The sequence below is a fragment of the Schistocerca americana genome, chromosome 4 (genome assembly GCF_021461395.2).
Source record: "Schistocerca americana isolate TAMUIC-IGC-003095 chromosome 4, iqSchAmer2.1, whole genome shotgun sequence".
Taxonomy (NCBI): domain Eukaryota; kingdom Metazoa; phylum Arthropoda; class Insecta; order Orthoptera; family Acrididae; genus Schistocerca; species Schistocerca americana.
The window spans coordinates 109062977-109086776 of NC_060122.1; the positions used below are offsets into that span (position 1 = coordinate 109062977).

Genomic DNA, 23800 nt, shown 5'->3' on the forward strand with positions numbered 1-23800 from the left:
TCTGAGAAAGACAGGAAATAATAATAATAATAATAATAATAATAATAATAATAATATGCATGCACACTTGAAAGCAGCACACATTAGCAATGTGCTGTCATCCGTGAGTGTGTGCTGCGAAAGAGCAATACATGCTACAGGCGAGTGCCTATGTAAACCCATCCACACTATGTTTGTGCTGAGTTGTCATGTTATCATTGCTTGCATACATTTGCCTTATCTTACTGCATTCAGTGTCTGTTATGGTGACTGGAGTACATGCCACAGTCTAATAAAGTTGTACTAACATTCTTGGTTGTGTTGTGTGTCCAAGTCGCAACACAAATGACGATGAGAGTGGGATTGTTTTCCAAGCAATTTTTCAGTCTCTGGTTGGTCCTCCATGGCATCTACAATGTCTGATGGTGATACTGAGGAGTTTCTATGTCAGCTGGTTGATCAGCAAGGGGTTCTTAGTGTGGTGTTGCAGCTTCACAGACAACAGCAGGAGGTGTTTGCCACAGTACAACACAATCAAACCCAGGTCTTGCAACCGCTTGCCTTTTGTTTTGGCCAGTTCTGGTCTGTCTCAATCTACATCGCCTGCCTGCCACGTCACCCCTTGCACCTCCTGTCCTGTTTTGCATGTCACCATCCCAGTCACTTACCCCCACTGTTTCTGGCTTATGATCAGTCTGCCCTCCTGCAGGATCCGTCTTCACTCACTTTTGATAGCGTGTGTACCCTTCTTTTGAAATACTACTGTAAACAGTATTTTATACATAGCTGCACAACACCAATGGTTTCACTTAATAAAATTATAAACAGCCGACCAGTTGCAATGGATAAGGAAATTCTTTACCTAGGTTAAATATAAATTTGTCTTCTTCAGAAGGTAGCCTAAGGACAATGAACATCATAGCTTACTTTAGAAAAGTATGAAACTTATAAGCCAAGAATAAATTTTAACACAAATTAGAGAACTCTTGCGTTACAGAAGTATGATAACGACAACTGGTACTTACAATTTTACATTAGTAAGGACTAATGTACCATCGCCGTTTTTACAATTGTCAGCATAGATCCATGTGTCAAAAATAAAATATAGCCCTAGGATTAGGGTTTGTCATGTAAATATAAAATAGCTCATGGATCTTGCAGCACTCACAATCGAATGAGTGTAATCAGGGAGTGTAGTTACTCTGAAAACAGGGCAGGTGGCGCTCGTGCCGAGAAACATGTGCCAATTGGCATACAAAGGCAATGTGTAAATTATCAATATTAATAATGTCCTTAGGTAGAGTAACAATAAAAAAGGAAGGAAATTAACACTCCCGTTGTAACAGTATGGCTGCACTGGTACAAATAATGTAGTTATACACCAAAAAAGGCAAGTGGCACTTACACTGAGAAACTTATGCCCAGTGGCATATACAGCCAAAATATAAAAAATTACATTACTATATTAGTGAAGCCCACAAATAGTATACATGTCAGAACCTTAAAATTGACAATAATGGCTCTTGTCAATAAAGAATTACGAACACTGGTACACGATCCTGTTAATACACATTCACAGGGAAAACCAAAATTTTAGAGCCAGGCAAAAAACATAAGGGCTGATGTAGTAGCAAACATACATTGTGACAAAACCACCATTACATAAGGGGTAGTGAGCTTAAAGCACTGAAGGTGCATCATAGCTTCCTGAGGAAATAAACCACTAAGATTACCAGCATTAACATTATACCGTAAACAGTACAGGTTTAAAGCCTTCGAAAAATTGTCTACAAGCAATGTTTAACTGGTCGTTCAGTATATTACCGTCCTTGAGCTCAAGATGTTCGAAAATTTGTAACTCTTCCCACAGATCTAATCTACGCCCTTTGACTTCTCTGTGTAGGATAAAAGTGTCTTCTAAATGTTTTGGCGTATGACTGGCTATCAGGAGGTGTTCAGAAAAAGTAGAATTGTGTATATTTGCTCCTTTCTTACCGAATAGGTGTTCTTTATATCTTGTTTTCACAGCTCTGCCTGTTTGACGAATATAATATGAAGTACAGTTGTTACAGGTTAGTTTGTAAACCCCTGAATTGGAAAACCAATTGCCGGCGATCTCTACTGAATGTACAAGATTTCTCTTTCAACTGTTATCTGTAGAGAAGGAGACGTTACAGTTATATTTTTTCATTAGAAGACGTTTTATCCTATATGATATATTGCCCAAGAAAGGAACAGAAATAAATTGTTTAGTTTCTTTGCTATCAGAGTGGAGGTTGTTGCTCAAAGTTGAACAGTTTTGGGAAGTTTTCTTACTGAACATGTAATCAATCATATTCTGATTGTACCCATTATTAACCGCAGTTGCTTTGATGATTCAATTCTTTTTGTTAATCGGCAGGTGATAAAGGAGTAGTTACCATACGGTGAATGGCAGAATGAAAAAATGCCAGTTTACGAGCTTTTGGATGTGTTTAGTCAGCAGGAATGACATCTGAATTTTTCGGTGAAAAACAGCAAGGAATTAATCAACAATATTCAATCTGTAGGATGTACACCTGACACTAGACTGGTTTCCTTTGACATTGTCAGTCTTTATACAAATGTCCCCGTCGATGTAACCATAGCCCTTGTAAAAAGGAATCTACTAAAACATAAAAAATTAAGTGAAATTTAGATTGCGGAACTGATTAGTTTGCTTAAAGTCATTTTGAAATACAATTATTTCACGTTCAATGGGAAAATGTATATACAACCAGATGGTTTAGCAAAGGGTAGTCCCCTCGCTGGTATTATGGCAGATGTTTTCATCAACACTCTGGAAATAACGTTCTTCAATTCAAGTTCAGAATTACGCCATAAAATCCGTTATTACGCACGTTGTGTTGACGACATTATCATTGCTTTTGACAGTACTGATCATGAGTTAGAGCTTCTCTTCAATACTTTCAATGGTTTACATGAAAAAATTTCCTTCACAAAAGAACTTGAGAATGAAATAGGTGAACTTAACTTTCTTGATTTAACAATTTCTACACAGAATAGTTCCTTCAATTTCAACATTTTCTGTACGGAAACTTATTCAGATAATGTCGTCCCTGCTGACTCAACTCATCCAAAACCTCATAAACTGGCGTTTTCTCATTCTGCCACTCACCAAATGGTAACTACTCCTTTATCACCTGCCGATCAACAAAAAAAATTGAATGTCATCAAAATGATTGCGGTTAATAATGGGTACAATCAGAATATGATTGATTACATGTTCAGTAAGAAAACTTCCCAAAACTGTTCAACTTTGAGCAACAACCTCCACACTGAAACTTCCTGGCAGATTAAAACTTTGTGCCCGACCGAGACTCGAACTCGGGACCTTTGCCTTTTGCGGGCAAGTGCTCTACCATCTGAGCTACCGAAGCACGACTCACGCCCGGTACTCAGCTTTACTTCTGCCAGTATCTTGTCTCCTACCTTCCAAACTTTACAGAAGCTCTCCTGCGAACCTTGCAGAACCAGCACTCCTGAAAGAAAGGATACTGCAGAGACATGGCTTAGCCACAGCCTGGGGGATGTTTCCAGAATGAGATTTTCACTCTGCAGCGGAGTGTGCGCTGATATGAAACTTCCTGGCAGATTAAAACTGTGTGCCCGACCGAGATTCGAACTCGGGACCTTTGCCTTTCGCGGGCAAGTGCTCTACCATTTGAGCTACCAAAGCACTACTCACGCCCAGTACTCACAGCTTTACTTCTGCCAGTATCTTGTCTCCTACCTTCCAAACTTTACAGAAGCTCTCCTGTGAACCTTGCAGAACTAGCGCTCCTGAAAGAAAGGATACCGTGGCGACATGGCTTAGCCACAGCTTGGGGGATGTTTACAGAATGAGATTTTCACTCTGCAGCGGAGTGTGCGCTGATATGAAACTTCCTGGCAGATTAAAACTGTGTGCCCGACCGAGACTCAAACTCACGACCTTTGCCTTTCGCGGGCAAGTGCTCTACCATCTGAGCTACCGAAGCACGACTCACGCCCGGTACCCACAACTTTACTTCTGCCAGTATCTCGTCTCCTAACTTCCAAACTTGACAGAAGCTCTCCTGTGAACCTTGCAGGACTAGCACTCCTGAAAGAAAGGATACTGCGGAGACATGGCTTAGTCACAGCCTGGGGGATGTTTCCAGAATGAGATTTTCACTTTGCAGCAGAGTGTGCGCTGATATGAAACTTCCTGGCAGATTAAAACTGTGTGCCCGACCGAGACTCGAACTTGGGACCTTTGCCTTTCGCGGGCAAGTGCTCTACCATCTGAGCTACCGAAGCACGACTCACGCCCAGTACTCACAGCTTTACTTCTGCCAGTATCTCGTCTCCTACCTTCCAAACTTTACAGAAGCTCTCCTGCGAACCCTGCAGAAGTAGCAATCCTGAAAGAAAGGATACTGCGGAGACATGGCTTAGCCACAGCCTGGGGGATGTTTCCAGAATGAGATTTTCACTCTGCAGCGGAGTGTACGCTGATATGAAACTTCCTGGCAGATTAAAACTGTGTGCCCGACCGAAATTCGAACTCGGGACCTTTGCCTTTCGCGGGCAAGTGCTCTACCATTTGAGCTACCAAAGCACTACTCACGCCCAGTACTCACAGCTTTACTTCTGCCAGTATCTTGTCTCCTACCTTCCAAACTTTACAGAAGCTCTCCTGTGAACCTTGCAGAACTAGCGCTCCTGAAAGAAAGGATACCGTGGCGACATGGCTTAGCCACAGCTTGGGGGATGTTTACAGAATGAGATTTTCACTCTGCAGCGGAGTGTGCGCTGATATGAAACTTCCTGGCAGATTAAAACTGTGTGCCCGACCGAGACTCAAACTCACGACCTTTGCCTTTCGCGGGCAAGTGCTCTACCATCTGAGCTACCGAAGCACGACTCACGCCCGGTACCCACAACTTTACTTCTGCCAGTATCTCGTCTCCTAACTTCCAAACTTGACAGAAGCTCTCCTGTGAACCTTGCAGGACTAGCACTCCTGAAAGAAAGGATACTGCGGAGACATGGCTTAGTCACAGCCTGGGGGATGTTTCCAGAATGAGATTTTCACTTTGCAGCAGAGTGTGCGCTGATATGAAACTTCCTGGCAGATTAAAACTGTGTGCCCGACCGAGACTCGAACTTGGGACCTTTGCCTTTCGCGGGCAAGTGCTCTACCATCTGAGCTACCGAAGCACGACTCACGCCCAGTACTCACAGCTTTACTTCTGCCAGTATCTCGTCTCCTACCTTCCAAACTTTACAGAAGCTCTCCTGCGAACCTTGCAGAACTAGAACTCCTGAAAGAAAGGATACTGCGGAGACATGGCTTAGCCACAGCCTGGGGGATGTTTCCAGAATGAGATTTTCACTCTGCGAGCGGATCGTGCGCTGATATGAAACTTCCTGCCAGATTAAAACTGTGTGCCCTACCGAAACTCGAGCTTCTGTAAAGTTTGGAAGGTAGGAGACAAGATACTGGCAGAAGTAAAGCTGTGAGTACCAGGCATGAGGCGTGAGTCATGCCTCGGTAGCTCAGATGGTAGAGCACTTGCCCGCAAAAGGCAAAGGTCCCGAGTTTTGAGTCTCAGTCGGGCACACAGTTTTAAACTGCCAGGAAGTTTCATATCAGCGCACACTCCGCTGCAGAGTGAAAATCTCATTCTGGAAACCTCCACACTGATAGCAAAGAAGCTAAACAATTTATTTTATATTCCTTTCTTGGGCAATATATCATATAGGATAAAACGTCTTTAATGAAAAAATGTAACTGTAATGTCTCCTTCTCTACAGATAACAGTTGAAAGAGAAATCTTGTACATTCAGTAGAGATCGCCGGCAATTGGTTTTCCAATTCAGGGGTTTACAAACTAACCTGTAAAAACTGTACTTCATATTATATTGGTCAAACAGGCAGAGCTGTGAAAACAAGATATAAAGAACACCTGTTTGGTAAGAAAGGAGTGAATATACACAGTTCTACTTTTTCTGAACACCTCCTGATAGCCAGTCATACGCCAAAACATTTAGAAGACACTGTTATCCTACACAGAGAAGACAAGGGGCGTAGATTAGATCTGTGGGAAGAGTTACAAATTTTTGAACATCTTGAGCTCAAGGATGGTAATATACTGAATGACCAGTTGAACCTTGCTTGTAGACAATTTTTCGAAGGCTTTAAACCTGTACTGTTTATGGTATAATGTTAATGCTGGTAATCTTAGTGGTTTATTTCCTCAGGAAGCTATGATGCACCTTCAGTGCTTTAAGCTCACTACCCCTTATGTAATGGTGGTTTTGTCACAATGTATGTTTGCTACTATATCAGCCCTTATGTGATTTTGCCTGGCTCTAAAATTTTGGTTTTCCCTGTGAATGTGTATTAACAGGATCGTGTACCAGTGTTCATAATTCTTTCTTGACAAGAGCGATAACTGTCAATTTTAAGGTTCTGACATGTATACCGTTTGTGGGCTTCAATAATATAGTAATGTAATTTTTTATATTTTGGCTGTATATGCCACTGGGCGTAAGTTTCTCGGTGTAAGTGCCACCTGCCTTTTTTGGTGTATAACTACATTATTTGTACCAGTGCAGCCATACTGTTATAACGGGAGTGTTAATTTCCTTCCTTTTTTATTGTTACTCTACCTAAGGACATTATTAATATTGATAATTTACACATTGCCTTTGTACGCCAATTGGCACGTTTCTCAGTATGAGCGCCACCTGCCCTGTTTTCAGAGTAACTACACTCCCTGATTACACTCATTCGATTGTGAGTGCTGCAAGATCCATGAGCTATTTTATATTTACATGACAAACCCTAATCCTAGGGCTATATTTTATTTTTGACACGTGGATCTATGCTGACAATTGTAAAAACGACGATGGTACATTAGTCCTTACTTCTTGGCCTATAAGTTTCATACTTTTCTAATGTAAGCTATGATGTTCATTGTCCTTAGGCTACCTTCTGAAGAAGACAAATTTATGTTTGTCGAAACCTAGGTAAAGAATTTCTTTATCCATTACAACTGGTCGGCTGTTTATAATTTTATTACTACTATAAACAGTTGCACATCATTGCCACTTTAGTTCTGTTAGTGTTGCAAGAAACCGGAACATTTCTAGAAGACCTTGGCAGCTGAGCTTCGCAGTTTAAGCCATCATCGTCACTTTGTCACTGATGTACATAAGGAGTCATACGTTGACCAAATGGTTCATGATTCAATCATTTGGTTGGCCCCTGATTGTGAGGTCGTAAGCAGGTCCTTCAATGTGGAAACCCCCTCCTTTTCTAAAGTTTTGACTATTGCACAATTGCTTGAGGTTTTGAGGTCTGCAGGTAGTCAAATTGAGTTGTTGGTGTCAGATTGCAGAAGATCAATCTGCTTTCCTCCCCACTGTTTATCAGACAGTTCACCGGGGTATGATATGGTGGCAGCAGTCCGCGTGCAGGCAAAACATAACGGCAACCAGCCCGCCTCACTGTGGCAGCCACAGCAGCAGTAGCAGTAGCAGCAGCACGCAAGCCAGGTAATGAACAATGCAAGTGCTCCACATGTCCCTCTTGTCCATCATGTTTTGTCACTCATGATAGGCCAGAATGTCCTAAGAGGTGGGACATTTGCCACCAGTGTAACAAAGTGGGCCAGTTGTTCCTGTTAATGCAAAATTCCAACAGTCTAATGCAGATGCTGGCATGGATGTCAATAGTGTATACAATGCATGTGCCGTAAATTTGTTTCGTTTGGACACTTTTAAACTTTTTGGGTTTACTATTTCTGATGAAGTTAATCTTTTCTCTGATCAAGTGTCTTATATGCAACTCAACTCTTTGCACTCTGAACTTACTGCCCTGTTTCCTGCAGGTTTGGGGTTGTGCCAATAATTTCCAAGCTCACGTCACCATGAAACCTTCGGCCAGACCCTGTTTCTTTTGGGCTCGCCCTGTGCTCATGGTGCTCCCTGACCAAGTCATGGTGGAGCTTGACCACCTCACAGCCTCTGCAGTCATCCAACCGATTGCATCCTGTGCATAGGATACCCTCCTAGTCATTGTCAAGGAGCCGTCGGGTTGGTTATACCTTTGTGGTGATTTCAAAGTTTCTCTCAGTGTTCAGTCTATTATTGATCCCATGCACCTCCTGATAAACGTTTCGCTAAGCTTGCTGGTGGTCAGTGTTTTTCCAAGATTGACCTGTCCGATACATATTTGCAGCTTTTTGTTGATGCCGATACTCAATGGTTCTGGGTCGTTAATGTGCCTTTCGACTTGTATCAATACTTGCTGTTACCATTTGGTGTGGTCAGCATCCCAACGATTTTTCATTGGTGTATCGAACAACTCGTGAGCTCTGTGCCTTGCTGTGCCAACTATCTTGATAATACTGTGATTTCTGGCTCCTTCAGTGCTGAACATTTCAGCAACTTACATACCCTCTTTTCACTGTTACAGGCCGCTGATTTAAAATGAAATTTAGAAAAGTGCTACTTCTTTCTGCCTTCTATTATTTATCTTGGGTTCAAGGTCTCTAGTGCTGGCATCAAACTCCTTCATCAGAATGCCTCTGCCATTGTGGCTCTTCCGTATCCTGCATTGGCCAAGGACCTCCAGATTTTTTAGGTAAGATAGCTTAATATCATCAGTTTTTGCTGGGGACGGTGTCTGTTGCACAAACGTTACATGCCTTGCTGCATAAGAGGACATCTTTCCACTGGTTGCAGTCATGTGAAAAGGTGTTTTCCCGAGTGAAGTCTCCATTACAATCTGCATCTTGTCTCGTAACCTACCAACTGGGTCAACATTTGGTATTAGCAACCAATGTGTCCCAGCATGGGCTCATAAATATTCTGATGACTCAAAGTGGCCTATAGCATATGCATCGAAGACACTTAATTCAGCTCATACCAGATATTCACAAATCATCATTGTTTATGCCTTAAAGAATTTTATGTTTTCCTGTATGGTGTAAAATTCCATCTCATCATGGATCACAAGTTGTTAGTTTCATTGTTTAATCCCCCAGCATTATTGCCACACAAAGCAGTGCATCACCTTCAATGTCGGGCACTGTTCCCCTCTTGGTACAACTATGGGATTTCCTTGCACCCCATGGCACTCGAGTCACACAGGCCAGTGCCGTCAATCCAGTTTTATGGAAAATGATTCATCGCGTACAACATGGTTGGCCTGAGGCGCCTCTGTCACAGGCATTTGACCCCCTTCAAACTACTATGTGTTTCAGCATCATTTCTCTGTCATTGATGGTGTTCTACCCCTTGATACAGAATATTGAGCTCCTCACATAATGGTTCCCTCGGCTCTCCATCCAGAGATCCTGTGATTGCTGCATCCTGGTCACTGGGAGGGGGGGGGGGGGGGGGGGGGTTGCGGTGCTCACGCACCAAGGCCTTAGGCTGCTGTTATGTTCTTTGGCCTTGTTTGGATGGCGACATCAGTCATTTTGATGGCATGTTCTCAATGTGCACTGCAGCAAGCTGCCCCATGGGCAACATTGTCTCTGTGGCCACAACTTTTGCAGGCCTGGGACCATCTCCATATCGGTTTCTCCAGCCGTTTCCTAATGCATGCTGCTAATAGTAATTGATACATTTTGTTGGTTTCTATATGGTGTTCATTGCCCATCAACTTCAGCCTCTTCCACTGTGACACCTAAACAATTGTTACGCTTTCAATTCTCTGTAACCTTAGAGAAATTTTTATATATTATGTTCTTTATATTATTAAAAAAGCATTAACAACTGTAATCCAATGAGATTGTAATAATAAGAAGTCTTTGCTGTTAGATTTAGAAGCATCTGACCCTCCTTACATTTCAAGGTGGTAGGTTCCTCTGTACTGTTAATGAAATAAATAAATAAATAATCTGCCACTGTGGCAGCCCTGTCAAAAAATTTTTTCATTGAAGGACTTCTGGCAACATTGATCCCTGATAATGGCCCACAGTTTGTGCCACAGAAATTTGCCTCCTTCTGCAATGCTCACAAGATTCGCCACATTTTTGTCCCATCCTGCCACACACAGTCCAATGATGAGGCCGAAAGATTAGTTAGAACATTCAAAACGCAAATGAGAAAGTATGTGACTGGGACTCTGTCTGATGTTGCCTTGGGTCAGTTTATGTCTTCCTATCATTCTTGCCCTTTGGCAACAACAGCCCTGCTGAACTCCTTCATGGGCATCAACTCTGGACACTCCTGTGGCCTGGCCAGGGATGCCAACCAGTGCAGCCATCATCCCATTTCCGGCCGGAGGTGACTGGGCATGTGGCTTTGGTTGTCACCCAAAATAGATTCCTGCCATCTTCTCCTGATGCCACGGCCACTGTCTCTGTGACCTCTGTATGGAGGAGGGCCTCTGTGCATGTAATTACAACCAGTTGTGCCTGTATGTGGACGACTGGACAACCCAGCCATGACACTGACTTCGCCATGCCATGTCAGTCTGCATCACTCAACGGATCACGTGATGTGGTGGGGTCCCTGCCACAACATATGAGGGGTCCCCGTCACTGGTGGATGAACCTGGTGCAACTTTTCCAATATCAGTATCAGTATCGATGCAGCCACTATCCACACCAGAGATGTCTCCTCTGCCTCAGCCGTCAACTGCAGGGCACCACCACCACCACCACCACCACCACCACCACCACCAGGCTATGGAGCTGTGGGGAAATGCAGTTTGCCCTGCCATCACATTTGGATTGACACTAGAAGGTGGACTGCGACACTCCCCGCACCCCAAGTACTTCCGACCATACGCCACAGTATCAGCTCATATCAGACTGAGACTTGCGGAGGAATACACCATAAACATCTTGCGAATACGAGTTGTTCACCAAGGGAAGAGGAATGAAGTAATGCATGCACCTTTGAAAGCTGCATGCAGTAGCAGTGTGTTGTCATTCGCAAGGCTGCGCCATGGAGGAGCAATACTGCGAACTTTCGATAGAGCCTGCCACGAGCGAGTGCCCATTTAAACCCTCTTCTATGCTCACGCTGAGTTATCATGTTATTGCTGCGTCCATACATTTGTGTTATCTTATTGTGTTCAGTGTATGGTGATTGACATATGTATCACAGTCTGATAAAGTTGTACTAACATTCTTGCTTGTGTTGTGTGTCCAAGTCACAACAATAAGTTAAAGAAAAGCTATAACATACAGTATCTGGCATCCCAGTAAAATTTGCGCTTGTATATAATAACTTAAAGAAGTAAATGTAATAATGAAGCAAAGTTTGCAAAAAGTTAGACAATATTGTTTCTGGTGTCCCAGTATAATTTGCAGATGTAGGCTTCCTGCCATACTTCTACATCCAAACCTGAGCATATGAGTAGATGATCTGAACCCATAACAACAGTTTTGCAAATAGGACATCCATTTGTGAGAAGTACTCCTAAGATTTATAGATGTTGGGCTAAGCAGTCATGTCCCATTGTTAATTGAAAGTTGGTTACTGCTTCCTTCCTCAGTTTATTCCTGAATAGCTCCCAAATTTTACCTTTTGATTTACTCTTTAAGTGTGTTACTTGGGTTCTGTTATTGTCTTAGGAATAGTTTTCTTAAGTGTATAGTGTAATGGAGTTTTTTGTTAGCTTGTATGTGTGTTCTTCCAGTCTTGAACTATTCAGATTTTATACACTTCTGATATTTTGAGGACCAAATGTGCAATTTTGTGTGAAATTTGTTCTAATACTACTACCTTGTCTGCTATGGTTTTGTTTACTAAAAACTCAACTCCATTTGGTTCACCACAGTAATAGAAGAGATTTCCTGAATTCAGTCGAAGGCAGTTCTCACCTTTACAGCATATGTCACTTCAGCCAACAATGACCCAGTTAATTTTTTCTAATTCCCCTACTGTTTCTGTCATTCTGTCATCTACTGCTAACGAACAGCAGTTGTGTGTCCATATTTGAAAACATTGTTTGTCCCATTTTGTAGACTTAGGATTTTGTGACACTAAAACAGCTCCCATCCAGAGATTCAAATGAGGGGCTAATTTAACTCTGGGACATTTTACCTTGCTGTCAAATATCATGAGTCAAAGGCAAAAAGCATAATCTGCACACTTTCTTCAGAATGGATTGGTGATATTATTTTCCAGACTTAATGTGGAGTAAAGATGCCTTCGGTTGGTCATTCCTCTGGTGTACAGATGTCACTCATGCTGCTAGTTTTTGTTCACCCCCAGTGCCACCTTATCTAGGAGGCTTTCCCCGATCCACATCCTGAGGAGGTGCCTGAAGGGGCAATTCTGCACGGGTTATAAATTAATAATTGATGACTCTAATGCCAAACGCCTATTATGAATATGTTCTTCATGAAGCACCCTGATCACAAATAGACTTGGTGGGCTCCTAAGTTTAAACTGAAAAGTGAAATAGGCCTCATTCTTACCATTGTGTCTCCAAACATTAAAGATGTCTCTCTGCTGAATAGGTTCAGTGCAAACATTAATTATTAGGAGCAAGATTTGAATTGAATACAAAAATAAAACATTGAACTTAATTAAAGGAACAAGAAAATTTTTAAATTTCAGAAAGAATGGAAAGAGGAATTTCAAGAAAGAGCTAAGAGAAAATTAAAAGAATGTGAAGCAGAAGAAGTAAAAAAAGTACTGATCACAACAGCTGAAGAAGTGGGCAGCTTGTGCAAATTTTGAAACCTGCCAAAGAAGCTGACAAATAAAATGATAAGTTTGATGGACAAGAGAAAATGGAAAGTAGAACCAGACAAATATAAGACAGAATATAAAGACCTGTACAAGACTCTGTGAAAAAGCATGAAAGAAGACATCAAAAAGTAAGAAGCAGATACACTAAAAGCCAGTCTTGAGAAGAAATCTAATTTAAATATAGCGAAAAAGAAGCTTATGATTGGAAAGAATCAGCTAATAACATTGGACACTGATCAAACCTGAATTACAGATGAGAAGGAAATATTTGAATATATTGAGAATTTTTATGATAACGTTTACAGTAAAGTGAATGCTGATATTTTTATCTAGATGAATTGGATGCCCTTGTTTCCCAAATCTCAGAAATAATTCCCTCATCAGTCAAACATACTATAGACAAGATTAAAAAAGCAACTGCTCCAGGTAGTAATGACGTCTCAGTTGATATTTTGAAGTTGATGCATGAGGAATCTATAAAGCATCTACCTAAACTATTTTCAAGTTGTTTGCACAGTGGAAAATTACCATGAGATTGGAATGAAGCCAAAATAACTATAATACATACGAATGGTTGTACTAAAGGTATAAAGAACTATCACCCTATCAGCCATACTGTGCAAAGTTTTTACTAGAATTTTGAGTAGCAGATTGAGCACTACACTTGACATGGGCCAGCTCATTGAACAAACTGGGTTCTTCGGAGGGTTTAGTACTGTTGATCATATCCTCACTCTACATGAAACAGTTAGTAGAACAAATGAGTATGCTTTACCTATGTAGCTTATCTCTGTAGATTTTGCAAAGATGTTCAGTTCAATCAGTTTCTGTCAGGCTCGTAACAGAACAGAAATGAATTTTCCATTAAGGAGAGGTGTAAAACAAAATGACTCTACATTTCCAAAACTATTTTCAGCAGTCCTAGATAAAGTAATCTCTTAACTGGATTGGAAAACAAAAGAAAACAAACCTGAGGTTTTTTTGATGATGATGATCTATTTGCAAATAGTAAGAAGAACTTCAAATACTGGGTAGTGAACTTGCTTTAGTCTGCTCTGAAGTCAGTCTAAAAATGAAATGTGTTAAAACCAAGATGATGACTGAGTGGACACCAGAGGGAAATATATCTGTTGGAAGCAAGTAGCCGCAAAGGGTCACAGATTAAGTCTATATGGTTCATCTTGAAAATATGAAACCAGAAACATTTTGACATATTAAATTACGATGGAAAGTTTATGGAAGATAAGTTTAGAAGTCTAAGATGCCAGCAGAGCTGAAGAAAACAGTTCTGACCAGTGTATACTGCCAGTAATGACAAGATTTTGAAAGGGATAGGTTGCTACTCACTAAATAGAGAGGTGTGTGTGTGTGTGTGTGTGTGTGTGTGTGTGTGTGTGTGTGTGCGTGTGTGTGTTTTGTCTAATTCGGATGAAGACCTTCCTGGCCGAAAGCTTATTTGTTTGACCATCTCTTTGTTATGCCAGTCTGCAACTGAATATCTCTTATTATGCCATGAGGAGGCAATCTATCCTTTTCATAATATTATACCATTCTGGATTTTCCATTGTTTGTATACAGCCAGTAAAACGTATGGCTGTGAGACATGGACATTAAATGAATTTGTTGTTAGAAAACTAACAGTAATGCAAAGAGGAATGGAAAGATCAGTGTTGGGCTACACAAAGAGAGAAAGCAGTTGATATCAGACAGAGGACAAGCATCAGTAACATGATGATGATGGAAAGAGTCAATACCTTACAATGCGAGGGGGCTGGTCATGTTGCTGAAAGATAAGATGGCTGGTGGTCAAAAGTAGTACTAGATTGGAGCCAAATTTACCAAAAATGACAAAGGGGAAGACCACCCAACAGATGGGGCAGAGACAAGAAAGAGAGCCAGATTGAATTGGCAATGGGAATCTCAAGATAGGTAGAAATGGAAGAATCTGTGGGGATCATATGTTGCACACTGACTCCAAGAGGCCACATCACCAATTGATCAAATTGGATGATGATGATGATGATGATGATGTAATAAAGTCTACATGGTTGTGCTGCTCAATTTATTACCTAATACTACATGTAGGTATTTTCTGCAGGTGATCTTTTGAAGCATTTTGTTGTTGAAATTTGGCTTTCTGTGTCATAGGGAAAAGAACTGAAAAAAAGTCTTTGATTTATCAATAATCATGGGGAATGACAGACTGGCTTTCAAATTTTGTTAACCTTAGTATTCAGTTCTCCTTCCAAAACATTGGTAATTTCATGATGATTAGACTGAGCATCGCACTTATAGCCTTGTTTGGTATACCTGTCTTAGTGATTGACATGAATATGAATGATAGGTATGGTGTCAATTATACAATTTGTGATATATTATTTGGGCACAAATATATACTTCTACAGTAAACCCTCATTAACACAAATCTCAAAGAACCAAAAAATCTAGAGTTCATGTTTAAAAAAAATCATGTTTACCAGGAACTCAAAATTTTAATTTTTCATTGATGTTTTTTCTACACATTAACCATTTACAGTATATAAGCACTACAGCAAATTACATATATCATCATAGAAAACACTACTGTATCTCTTATTCTCTTATCTTGGAAAATTAAAAAGAAGGTTTACAGTGTTACACCAATCCTTTTAATAACAATAGTTTGCAACAATAACACAGAAAATGAATGTGACAAGGAAAAAGGCTCGCGTTAATTATTGTACTGTAACTTGAAAAATGGTACTCGCAGATCATTTTGTGGCATAAAAATCTTGTACGTTGTGCTGTTGCATATGGGACCGAAGTTACCTGTAACTTCACAGCAGACTTACTCGTGGGTTCGTAATACTAGTGACCATTTCAGATGTTGCAGCAAAATGTTTAAAGTGTTAGAGGCATGTAACACTTCCTAGCTGGTAGGCAGAGTAATATTGTCCTCCCCTCTCTCTTATGATGACATTTCTTGCATATCAGACACAATTGTCTTTACATCAAAGGTATTCCCAGGTCCACAATGCTTTGTAGAATATTCCGTTTGTTGTGTAAAATAGTATTGTTACCACCATCTAAGTTTTCAATAGGATTAGTGTCTTTTGTGTGTACAGGGTTTGCTAAAACAGTTTTCATTGTGTTATGATGAAGTGGATTTCCAGAGTGTGACAAAAGTTTTTATTGCATCAAGCACTCTCAAAGTAATTATTTCCATCTTCTTTTCAGCAATGCAAATTGCAGCTCTCACAAGTTGCTTGCTAAGACCTCTATATAAGGGCAGTAACACCTTGATCCAAAGGCTGTAGATAACTTTTTATATTTGATGGGAGTGGGTGGGGGATGGTGGTGGGGGAGGGGGGGGGGGGGGGGACGAGGAGCGACTGGAGCTTCACATTAGTTAAGAGAATGTATATTATGAGCTCTAACTTTGTGCAGTGTTAGAACATACCTATTCTAGGTTACTGTTTGACTGTATAAATGAAGTCACTTATGGAATGACGAGCTGTCGATTCATGCTTTCTTATATTGAGAGTAGGTGTAAGGTAAAGTATCAGTGTCCATGTTCTTAAAACAATGAGGTTTCTCAGATTTACTGATCATTCAAGGAAGGTGTTTATCACTACTATCTGAATTTGATACAAATACTACAAGTAAGCACTGTTTACTGACTGCTTCACCATGGCACATGTTGCCTTTTATTTGGAGGGTGCAACTTGGGAAAAGACGATATGTAGACATCACACAAGTTTTATTTTTCTCTCACTTGGTCAAATTCATGCAGCCTGTTTTTTCCTCCTCTTCCATCAGCTTCATTTGCTCCCTCGCAAATCACTGGTGGTGAAATTGAGCAGCTCATTTTGAACCAATCAACCAACCAGCAGAACAACTGAAATCGCGAGTGTCTAATTTTTTTTTATTTTTTACAGTCTTGTTTGCTTTTGACTCAAATGTAGGTTCACTTGAAAGTACTATGGAAGTGTGCATGTGAAGTAAAGTTTCAACATATTCATGCTTAGCACTGTGCAGTAGCATAGGTTTGTGTCTGGAACCGAATGCAGCATTAAGAATTTCATGGTCTTTAAGGATTGCGGATAAAGTAGGTTTGAAAAGTGCATAGTTTTCTGCAATCCTGTGTTTCTTCAATACACTGTGGCCTACTTCCTCTAGAAGTTTCAATTTTATTTGCAGATCTATGCTTGTCTGCTTTGTCTTGGCTATCACTCCCCTCTTTCTGCTTACAACTTTAATGTTACTCGTAATTGTTCCCTTTTATAGAACAAAAAAGCGTTAATGTCTTTGTTGATCATGATTGCCAAGCAATATCATTCAAGCAGCTCTAGCAGTAAAACAAGGGAAGGGGGGGGGGGGGGGGGGAGAGAAAAGCATTGAAACTTTGGGTTAAATGACAAAATCTAATGATTCAGCGGAATATAAAAAAAGTTCATAATTCATGCTGAACAAAATTCATATTAACTGTTGAAACTTTCTATAAGATCATGTACTTTGGTGCCAGGGCCGCAGTTTTGTTCATACTAACTGAGTGTTCATCTTAAGTGAGTTCATGTTAAGGGGAGTTTACTGTATTTTCTTTATTCATACTCCATGGATAACTGGATCACATACCAATTTGTACAAAATATTTGATCAGGCAAACGTCCACAATTGAGAAACGTGTAGTGCAGTGAACATAATTACTGAATTTCAACATGAATACACACACATTCACTTACAGAAATGAAACAAAACAGACACACTATTTAAACCAAGGAAAAGAACAAACTGGTAATGTGTTACTGCAAACAAGGTTGATGATACAAAAAAAGATAATACCAATATGAATAAGGAAATTAAAGCTTTCTCCAGTTCCATGTTCCATACATCATATTCACAATAAACATTATGATAGGGAATGTGTTCAAACGAATAAAAGATTGAATAGACAGTTAAAAAAATATTTATGTGTCTATATGCTAATCAGTTATAGGATTGTAACCTGAATACTTATTCAGGAATTGCTCTATGGTATTTAGGGAATTGTTTTCTTTAATCTACATTTGAAAACACTTCTTGTTTCTCCAAGACATTTTATTTCCTTGGGCAGATTCTTAGAGAGTTTTGTAGGTTTAATCCAACAATGGAAAATCCAGAATCAAGTAAAAATGATATGACAAGGATAGATTGCTACTGACCACATAGTGGAGGTTGCTAGTGGCAGGCAGGCACAGTGAAAATGACTGTTAGATGTTATCCAGCTATCAAACTTAGTCCTTCTTCAGACATAGACAGCAAAACTCTAACACTTTCACATAAGCAGAGTTCCCACACACATAGCAACTGCCATCTTTGAGCACTATAAGTAACAAAAGTTGCACAAGTGTATGTTTCACTCTTTTATGTCCCAGAGTTAGACTGAGCAAAGTGCAGATAATTTTTTCTTCTATTATTGTACCAGTATCATCCTAAAGCTCTGAAAGATTGTTGACAACAAATTTCCTCGAGTTGTAAATGTACTGAAAGGGAGTTCAGTATTGCCAATTTCTTAAACAGATGCCTGCAAGATGTATATGTGTGAACTCCACCCATTATTCTTATCAATAGTGTAATAAAGCTGCAATGACATCATCACAAAATATACACCATATCAGCTTAGCATCATACTACATATTTAAAATATGGTGTAAACTAGGCCACAGTGCTGGCATGGCTAGCAGTGGTATAGGGTACTCTCTGCCATGCACCATACGGTGGCTTCTGGAGTATCTGTGTAGATGTAGATTGTATTTTTTTAAAATTTTATTATGTACTCAGTAAGTAACAGCCTCAGTACAAGAGGTCTTTTGAAATCAAACTGTAATTAACTAAGTGTCCCGCCAGCCGAAGTGGCCGTGCGGTTAAAGGCGCTACAGTCTGGAACTGCAAGACCGCTACGGTCGCAGGTTCGAATCCTGCCTCGGGCATGGATGTTTGTGATGTCCTTAGGTTAGTTAGGTTTAACTAGTTCTAAGTTCTAGGGGACTAATGACCTCAGCAGTTGAGTCCCATAGTGCTCAGAGCCATTTTTGAACTAAGTGTCCCATTACTATGCAGGTGGATGATAAGAACTGATTACATTATATTCTGGAGAACACACACACACACACACACACACACACACACACACATTGGAAAATGATACAAGGAATGGTACTGACTGATGGCTGATGCAATTTCTGTGTGTTGGCTTATGCTAGCATATTGTTCTATATGGCTTTAATGAATGGACATATGCAAAGACCACTAAATTTTTAAATTTTTACCACCAAAATCAGCAGACATGCAAAGAGCAAAAGTTATTGAACCTAAGTGTGTAGGAAGATGCATAAAGTCAATTTATAGTTCAAGTTTTTACTAGTATGCACCTATAGACTTATTAGCATCGTTTTACATACTGTCATCCACCTACAGTTTTACTGTCCATGTTGCTTCCTGCCTTGTACAGGTCTGCATGAAATGTGTTTTTCCTTGGTTATGTGTGGAGCACTTGCTTTTTGTATGTTCTGAAAATGGTGCAATGTAACCAAATTGGTTTTCTTTGATAGCAGTATAGCAGCTCTGAATTACCTACTGAGCTGCTCCCTCTAACAATGAAACACTGAAAATTTGATATGGCCCTTAAAGTGTTGGGGAAGAGCAACATTATTTTAAAGTATTTTCAGTTTCATGAGAACATCCATTTTCTATTTATTTAAAATGTGGAGTGTAGTATGTTTAATCAGACATAATTAACATGTGTCTTTTCATTTATGTGACTGGAAATTAAGGTAAGAGCAATTTCTCATCTTCAGAGTGCTTGTGTTTGCTTACCTGTTCAGGTGCTCAGAACAACTTTCCCTGTTTACCTTTTGCACATTTTACCTAACTGGTTTTCAATACACACTCAGTTCTTTTTCTCCACTAAATGAAATGCCAATTCTAAAAAATGTTTTATGATAATGGGAATTGTAGGAAGGAAAAAATGAACAAAAATTTGGAAAGCCACTCACTCACCTCCAGGTATTTCGTGTGAGGCACATAAGCACCAAATGCCAGCACAGCAAATTCTCTGCCTCCTGAGAGCCACCTAAACCAGTGAGGCATTTCTCACTACTAGGGTGAGCTAATCAAGTATAATACACTCGAATGAATATTTTAACAACAATTTAGGAAACCTGGTACAGATATTTTTTTAATTAACAATATAATCAGTAAGTTAGTCTTGAGGTCTGAATACCAAAAAGAAATATCTATAATCTAAATGTTCTAATACACGGAAAATGAATTTACAGAACAGCAAGGAAACTCTCATCCATTTATGAAAATTGTTCCTGTGAATGTGTGATATGTAGGCCAAATTTCATGACTGACTGGTGTTATTGTTTTGTTATTATTGTATTTCTTCAGGCAGTTGTGAAGTAACAAAATCCACCTTCTGCTTCTGTGACTGTCTGAAGCTTTTGCTTAAGAATACTGTGGAAACACTTTTTTTAAAAAAAATCTTTTCACCCTCAATCTACTTCACTAGCATGCATTGTACACATGAACTGCATGGGGATATGAGGAAGGCCTTCACTGGATTGTTGGTGTTATATGGCTTGAATGGGGGAATCAAAATATAGAAATAAAAATTTAAAAACTGTTTAAAATTTGTCAGTTTGATATATGTTCTTGACAGCACAAATTAAAAAGTTTGTAAACAAGCCTTTTTTCTTAGGTATGCTCATGATATAGAACCGGACCTTGGTGAGCCAACATCTTTCAAGAATGCAACACAACCATCTGAGAAGTCGTCAGATGAAGTTATCAGGAACAAGCTCAACAATCTCTTCCTGACATCAGAACAAGATCGCTTGGATGACGAAGAGTCCAAACATGTGATGATCTGAGATGTCTCTTTTTTTTATGTAGCTTTACAATTCCTTGTGTGCATTTGATTATAGCGCTTGCTTCCAAGCAAAAGGATATCATCCTCATTCTTTTTTTAAAAAAATCATTCCTCACTATTGCAAAAGACATAACATCACAATAAGTTTAAAACTGTAGTTAAGCAATATGGGCTACTGAATATTTGAGCTTAAAGAATACATGAAGTAGTTTGTGTTTCTGTTCAATGCACTAATGTGTAGTCTGTAATCTGTCTTTTTACACTGTTTTACTTTAATGTTGTAACACCATTCTAGTCATTATTGTACTGATGTGTTGCCATAGATTCCTTGAAAGAAAGATTGTGTGTGAAATCACACACTTCAGAAAGAAGTCAGTATTAGATTATTATTTATTTTTATGTATTTGTCTTAGAATATTATTTATATAGAATTAAAAAAGTGATTTCAAGGATGCTGTAGTTCTTTTTTATATTCAAATCCCACCACAAATGACAACATTCTGAGATGCACAGTGAATCAGTAATGGTATTACTAAAATGCATTAGCTACTAAATTTTGTTCAAAAATATCTGTTACCGTTTCTGTTATATTATTTAGCCAAAACTTCCTATTTTAACAGTGTTGAATCCATTTTTAAATAATGCATGAAGTAAAGATAACTGATCACCATATAGTCGAGGCATTGAGCAAGTCTAAAAGTATTGCTGAGTTTCTCGATACTGGCCTTCAGAGCAAACACAAAAATATTCTTACACATATGCACAGTCTGTTCAAAATTATTTTAGGGTTGACATCTATGAAGGAAGTAACGGGATTGAAGCTCATGAAGAAGGCATAGCACATATTCAGTCAATCCCAAAACACCTGTAACAAAAGGAACCACTTGCGGTCATGAGACCCCCCCCCCCCCCCCCCCTTTATCCCTTCACCAGTTCCTAATTGCACTGTACTGTAGTTTCAGGCAACTTTTTGCCCTGTGCGATCCTTCATTATGCTTTTAGATGTTATTTGGTTTCCTTTCTTGAAGTTGTGAGGTTAATATTTTATCTGTTATTGCTGTTGTGTGTTGCCTGAATGTCATTCTCTTGGCCAGAGAATTGGCACATGAGGTCAGTCAAGCTAAATGGTTTGCACATCAACAGTTATTCCTCATAATGCTGCATGCCGTACTGTTGTTGTTGACTAACAGCTACCATGCCAAAGCAAAAAGAGGAGATTGACATTAGCATCAAAATGTTAAATTTAAAGGTTGGGAGCTTATGGATCTAATATCTTTCCTTAACCCACAGTTACCCTTATACAAAATCAGTGAGCTGACAAAAGCATTCAGTCATTAGGCTGGCACCTTTTCGCTGTCATTTCAAATCAGTAGAATTGATACTGACCCAAATTAAAGGTTAGGTTATCAGCAATAGTAATAATAACAGGAGCATCTGCACAGCAAAATTATATTTCCGTAAGTTTTGACTATTAATAAGATGGCTGTCATTACCAAGTGAGTCTGAAACAAAATCATCTCAGGAACTCAGTCTTAATTGTACTCACAAAATTCCTCTCACTGTTTGTGTTATAAATGTCGCAACACTGGGCAGTGTGTTATATTATCACTATTCTACTTTCTTTCAAGCTGGTAATTTTCCTCACTGCAGTTAACAGGTATAATTATTTTATTATGATAGAAATGGGTAAAAAGTTTGATCAGAAAACATACCATCATGTCAGGTATGAACGTAGCACTCTGGTTCTCGTAGAAGAACCATTCAGCTGCTACTAAGGTTGTGGTGTGCAGCAGAGCATCTTATGTTAGAGATAATTAAAATTATCTCCTGTTAGAGATCTCTACAGAGTTCCAGTTTTGACCAAATAAAAGAGATATATTCTTAAGGTTTCATTTACATACTGTGTTCACATAAATTTGAAAACAAAAAAGTTTCCTGCATGTTGATTATTTAGTAATGTAGTAAGAAAATGCATTTTCATAAATGTTCTGTATATTCTCTTAAAAATTTGAGTTTGCAAATAACACTAAAATGGAACTACAGTGCTGCTGTTCAGAAGACATGGATTCCAGTTCCATCTTTGTACATCCAATATTTTGAGAGTTTGTGCCAGCAGAATGAAATGTGATATTATGCATGTGTTCTGTGCAGGAAATGGCAACTAAGTTCTGCACCTCCACATCTTCCTGCCAAAGTGTCAATCCTAAAGTAATTTTGAACAGACTGTAGTTACATCATTCCTAGTCAACTACATTAATCCAGCACTACAACCAAACTAGGGTGAGAGGTTATGTTGAGTGGCATGAGTAAGAGGAGTAAGGAAAGTATAGTGGAGAGATGAGAGGCTGATGGCTGGGAAGGAAAATAAAAAAGGGAATGAGATAATAAACTAACACCCATGAGTCCAACTGGGCACAGGCAGAAGAAAGAGAACATGGCACACAATTAAATGTAGGTGGTGGAGGGGACGAGTGGGAACAGAACAGAGGAAGAAGACCATGGAGAGAAAAGCATAAGTGTAAACTGATAGAGCAAAATAAGAGGCATGGGGTGGGGGTGGAGAGGGGGTGTGAGATGTCTATTGACTCGAAATGTTTGTTATGAAGGCATTTCATTGTGAAGCAGCCATTGAAGTCAATTATGTTGTGCTCAAAAGCTTGCCCTGCAACTGGGTGGTCAATATGTCCGTGGCCACAATAACCATTCAGTTTTGGTGAACTGCTGCTTGGTGCTCATGGCTTCACAAAAGGCTGTGCAAAAATTTCGGCAGTGTTGGTATGTGATGTGAGAGGTTTCATGTGTTGCTCTTCTTCTAAAGGAGTAGTATATACCCATTTGGCAAGGGTTTGGATCAACGTATTTTGTAGATTGGGTAGGTGACAGCATAACAATTTGTGTAGATGGTAAGGATTATGGATAGGGTGATAATTTTAAGCTGAGCAAATGGTGTATGAAGTTGTTTCAGTCCTTGGCAATGTTGGGTTATGGGGGAGGGGCAGTATTTCTTGCAGCTAGTTCAGATTAATGGGGGTGGATGGAGAATTTCAGACGTGTGAGTATAGCATGGGTGATGCGACTGTGGACTAGGTTTGGAGGATAGTGCCTGTTTGTGAAGAACTTACAGAGATTTTCAGCGTACTTGCCACTAGAGACACGCCATACATGGATCGCCAGACTCTTTGGAGAGATGTTTCATTG

At 39.6% G+C, this 23800-nt stretch overlaps 1 protein-coding gene across 5 annotated transcripts in view; it reads left to right on the top strand.

Annotated features, from left to right (window-relative positions):
* The window catches only part of LOC124612825 (kinesin-associated protein 3), a 224990-nt gene extending 203981 nt beyond the window's left edge, over window positions 1–21009 (top strand). For 3 of the 5 annotated variants that reach the window (XM_047141249.1, XM_047141248.1, XM_047141250.1), the window contains exon 17: window positions 20432–21009. In XM_047141249.1, coding sequence (XP_046997205.1) covers window positions 20432–20603 — 172 coding nt within the window. In that variant the 3' untranslated portion in view covers window positions 20604–21009. The remainder of the gene's footprint in view (window positions 1–20431) is intronic. The other 2 variants (XM_047141251.1, XM_047141252.1) reach the window with 2 other exon arrangements.
* The last annotated feature ends 2791 nt before the right edge of the window (window positions 21010–23800 follow it).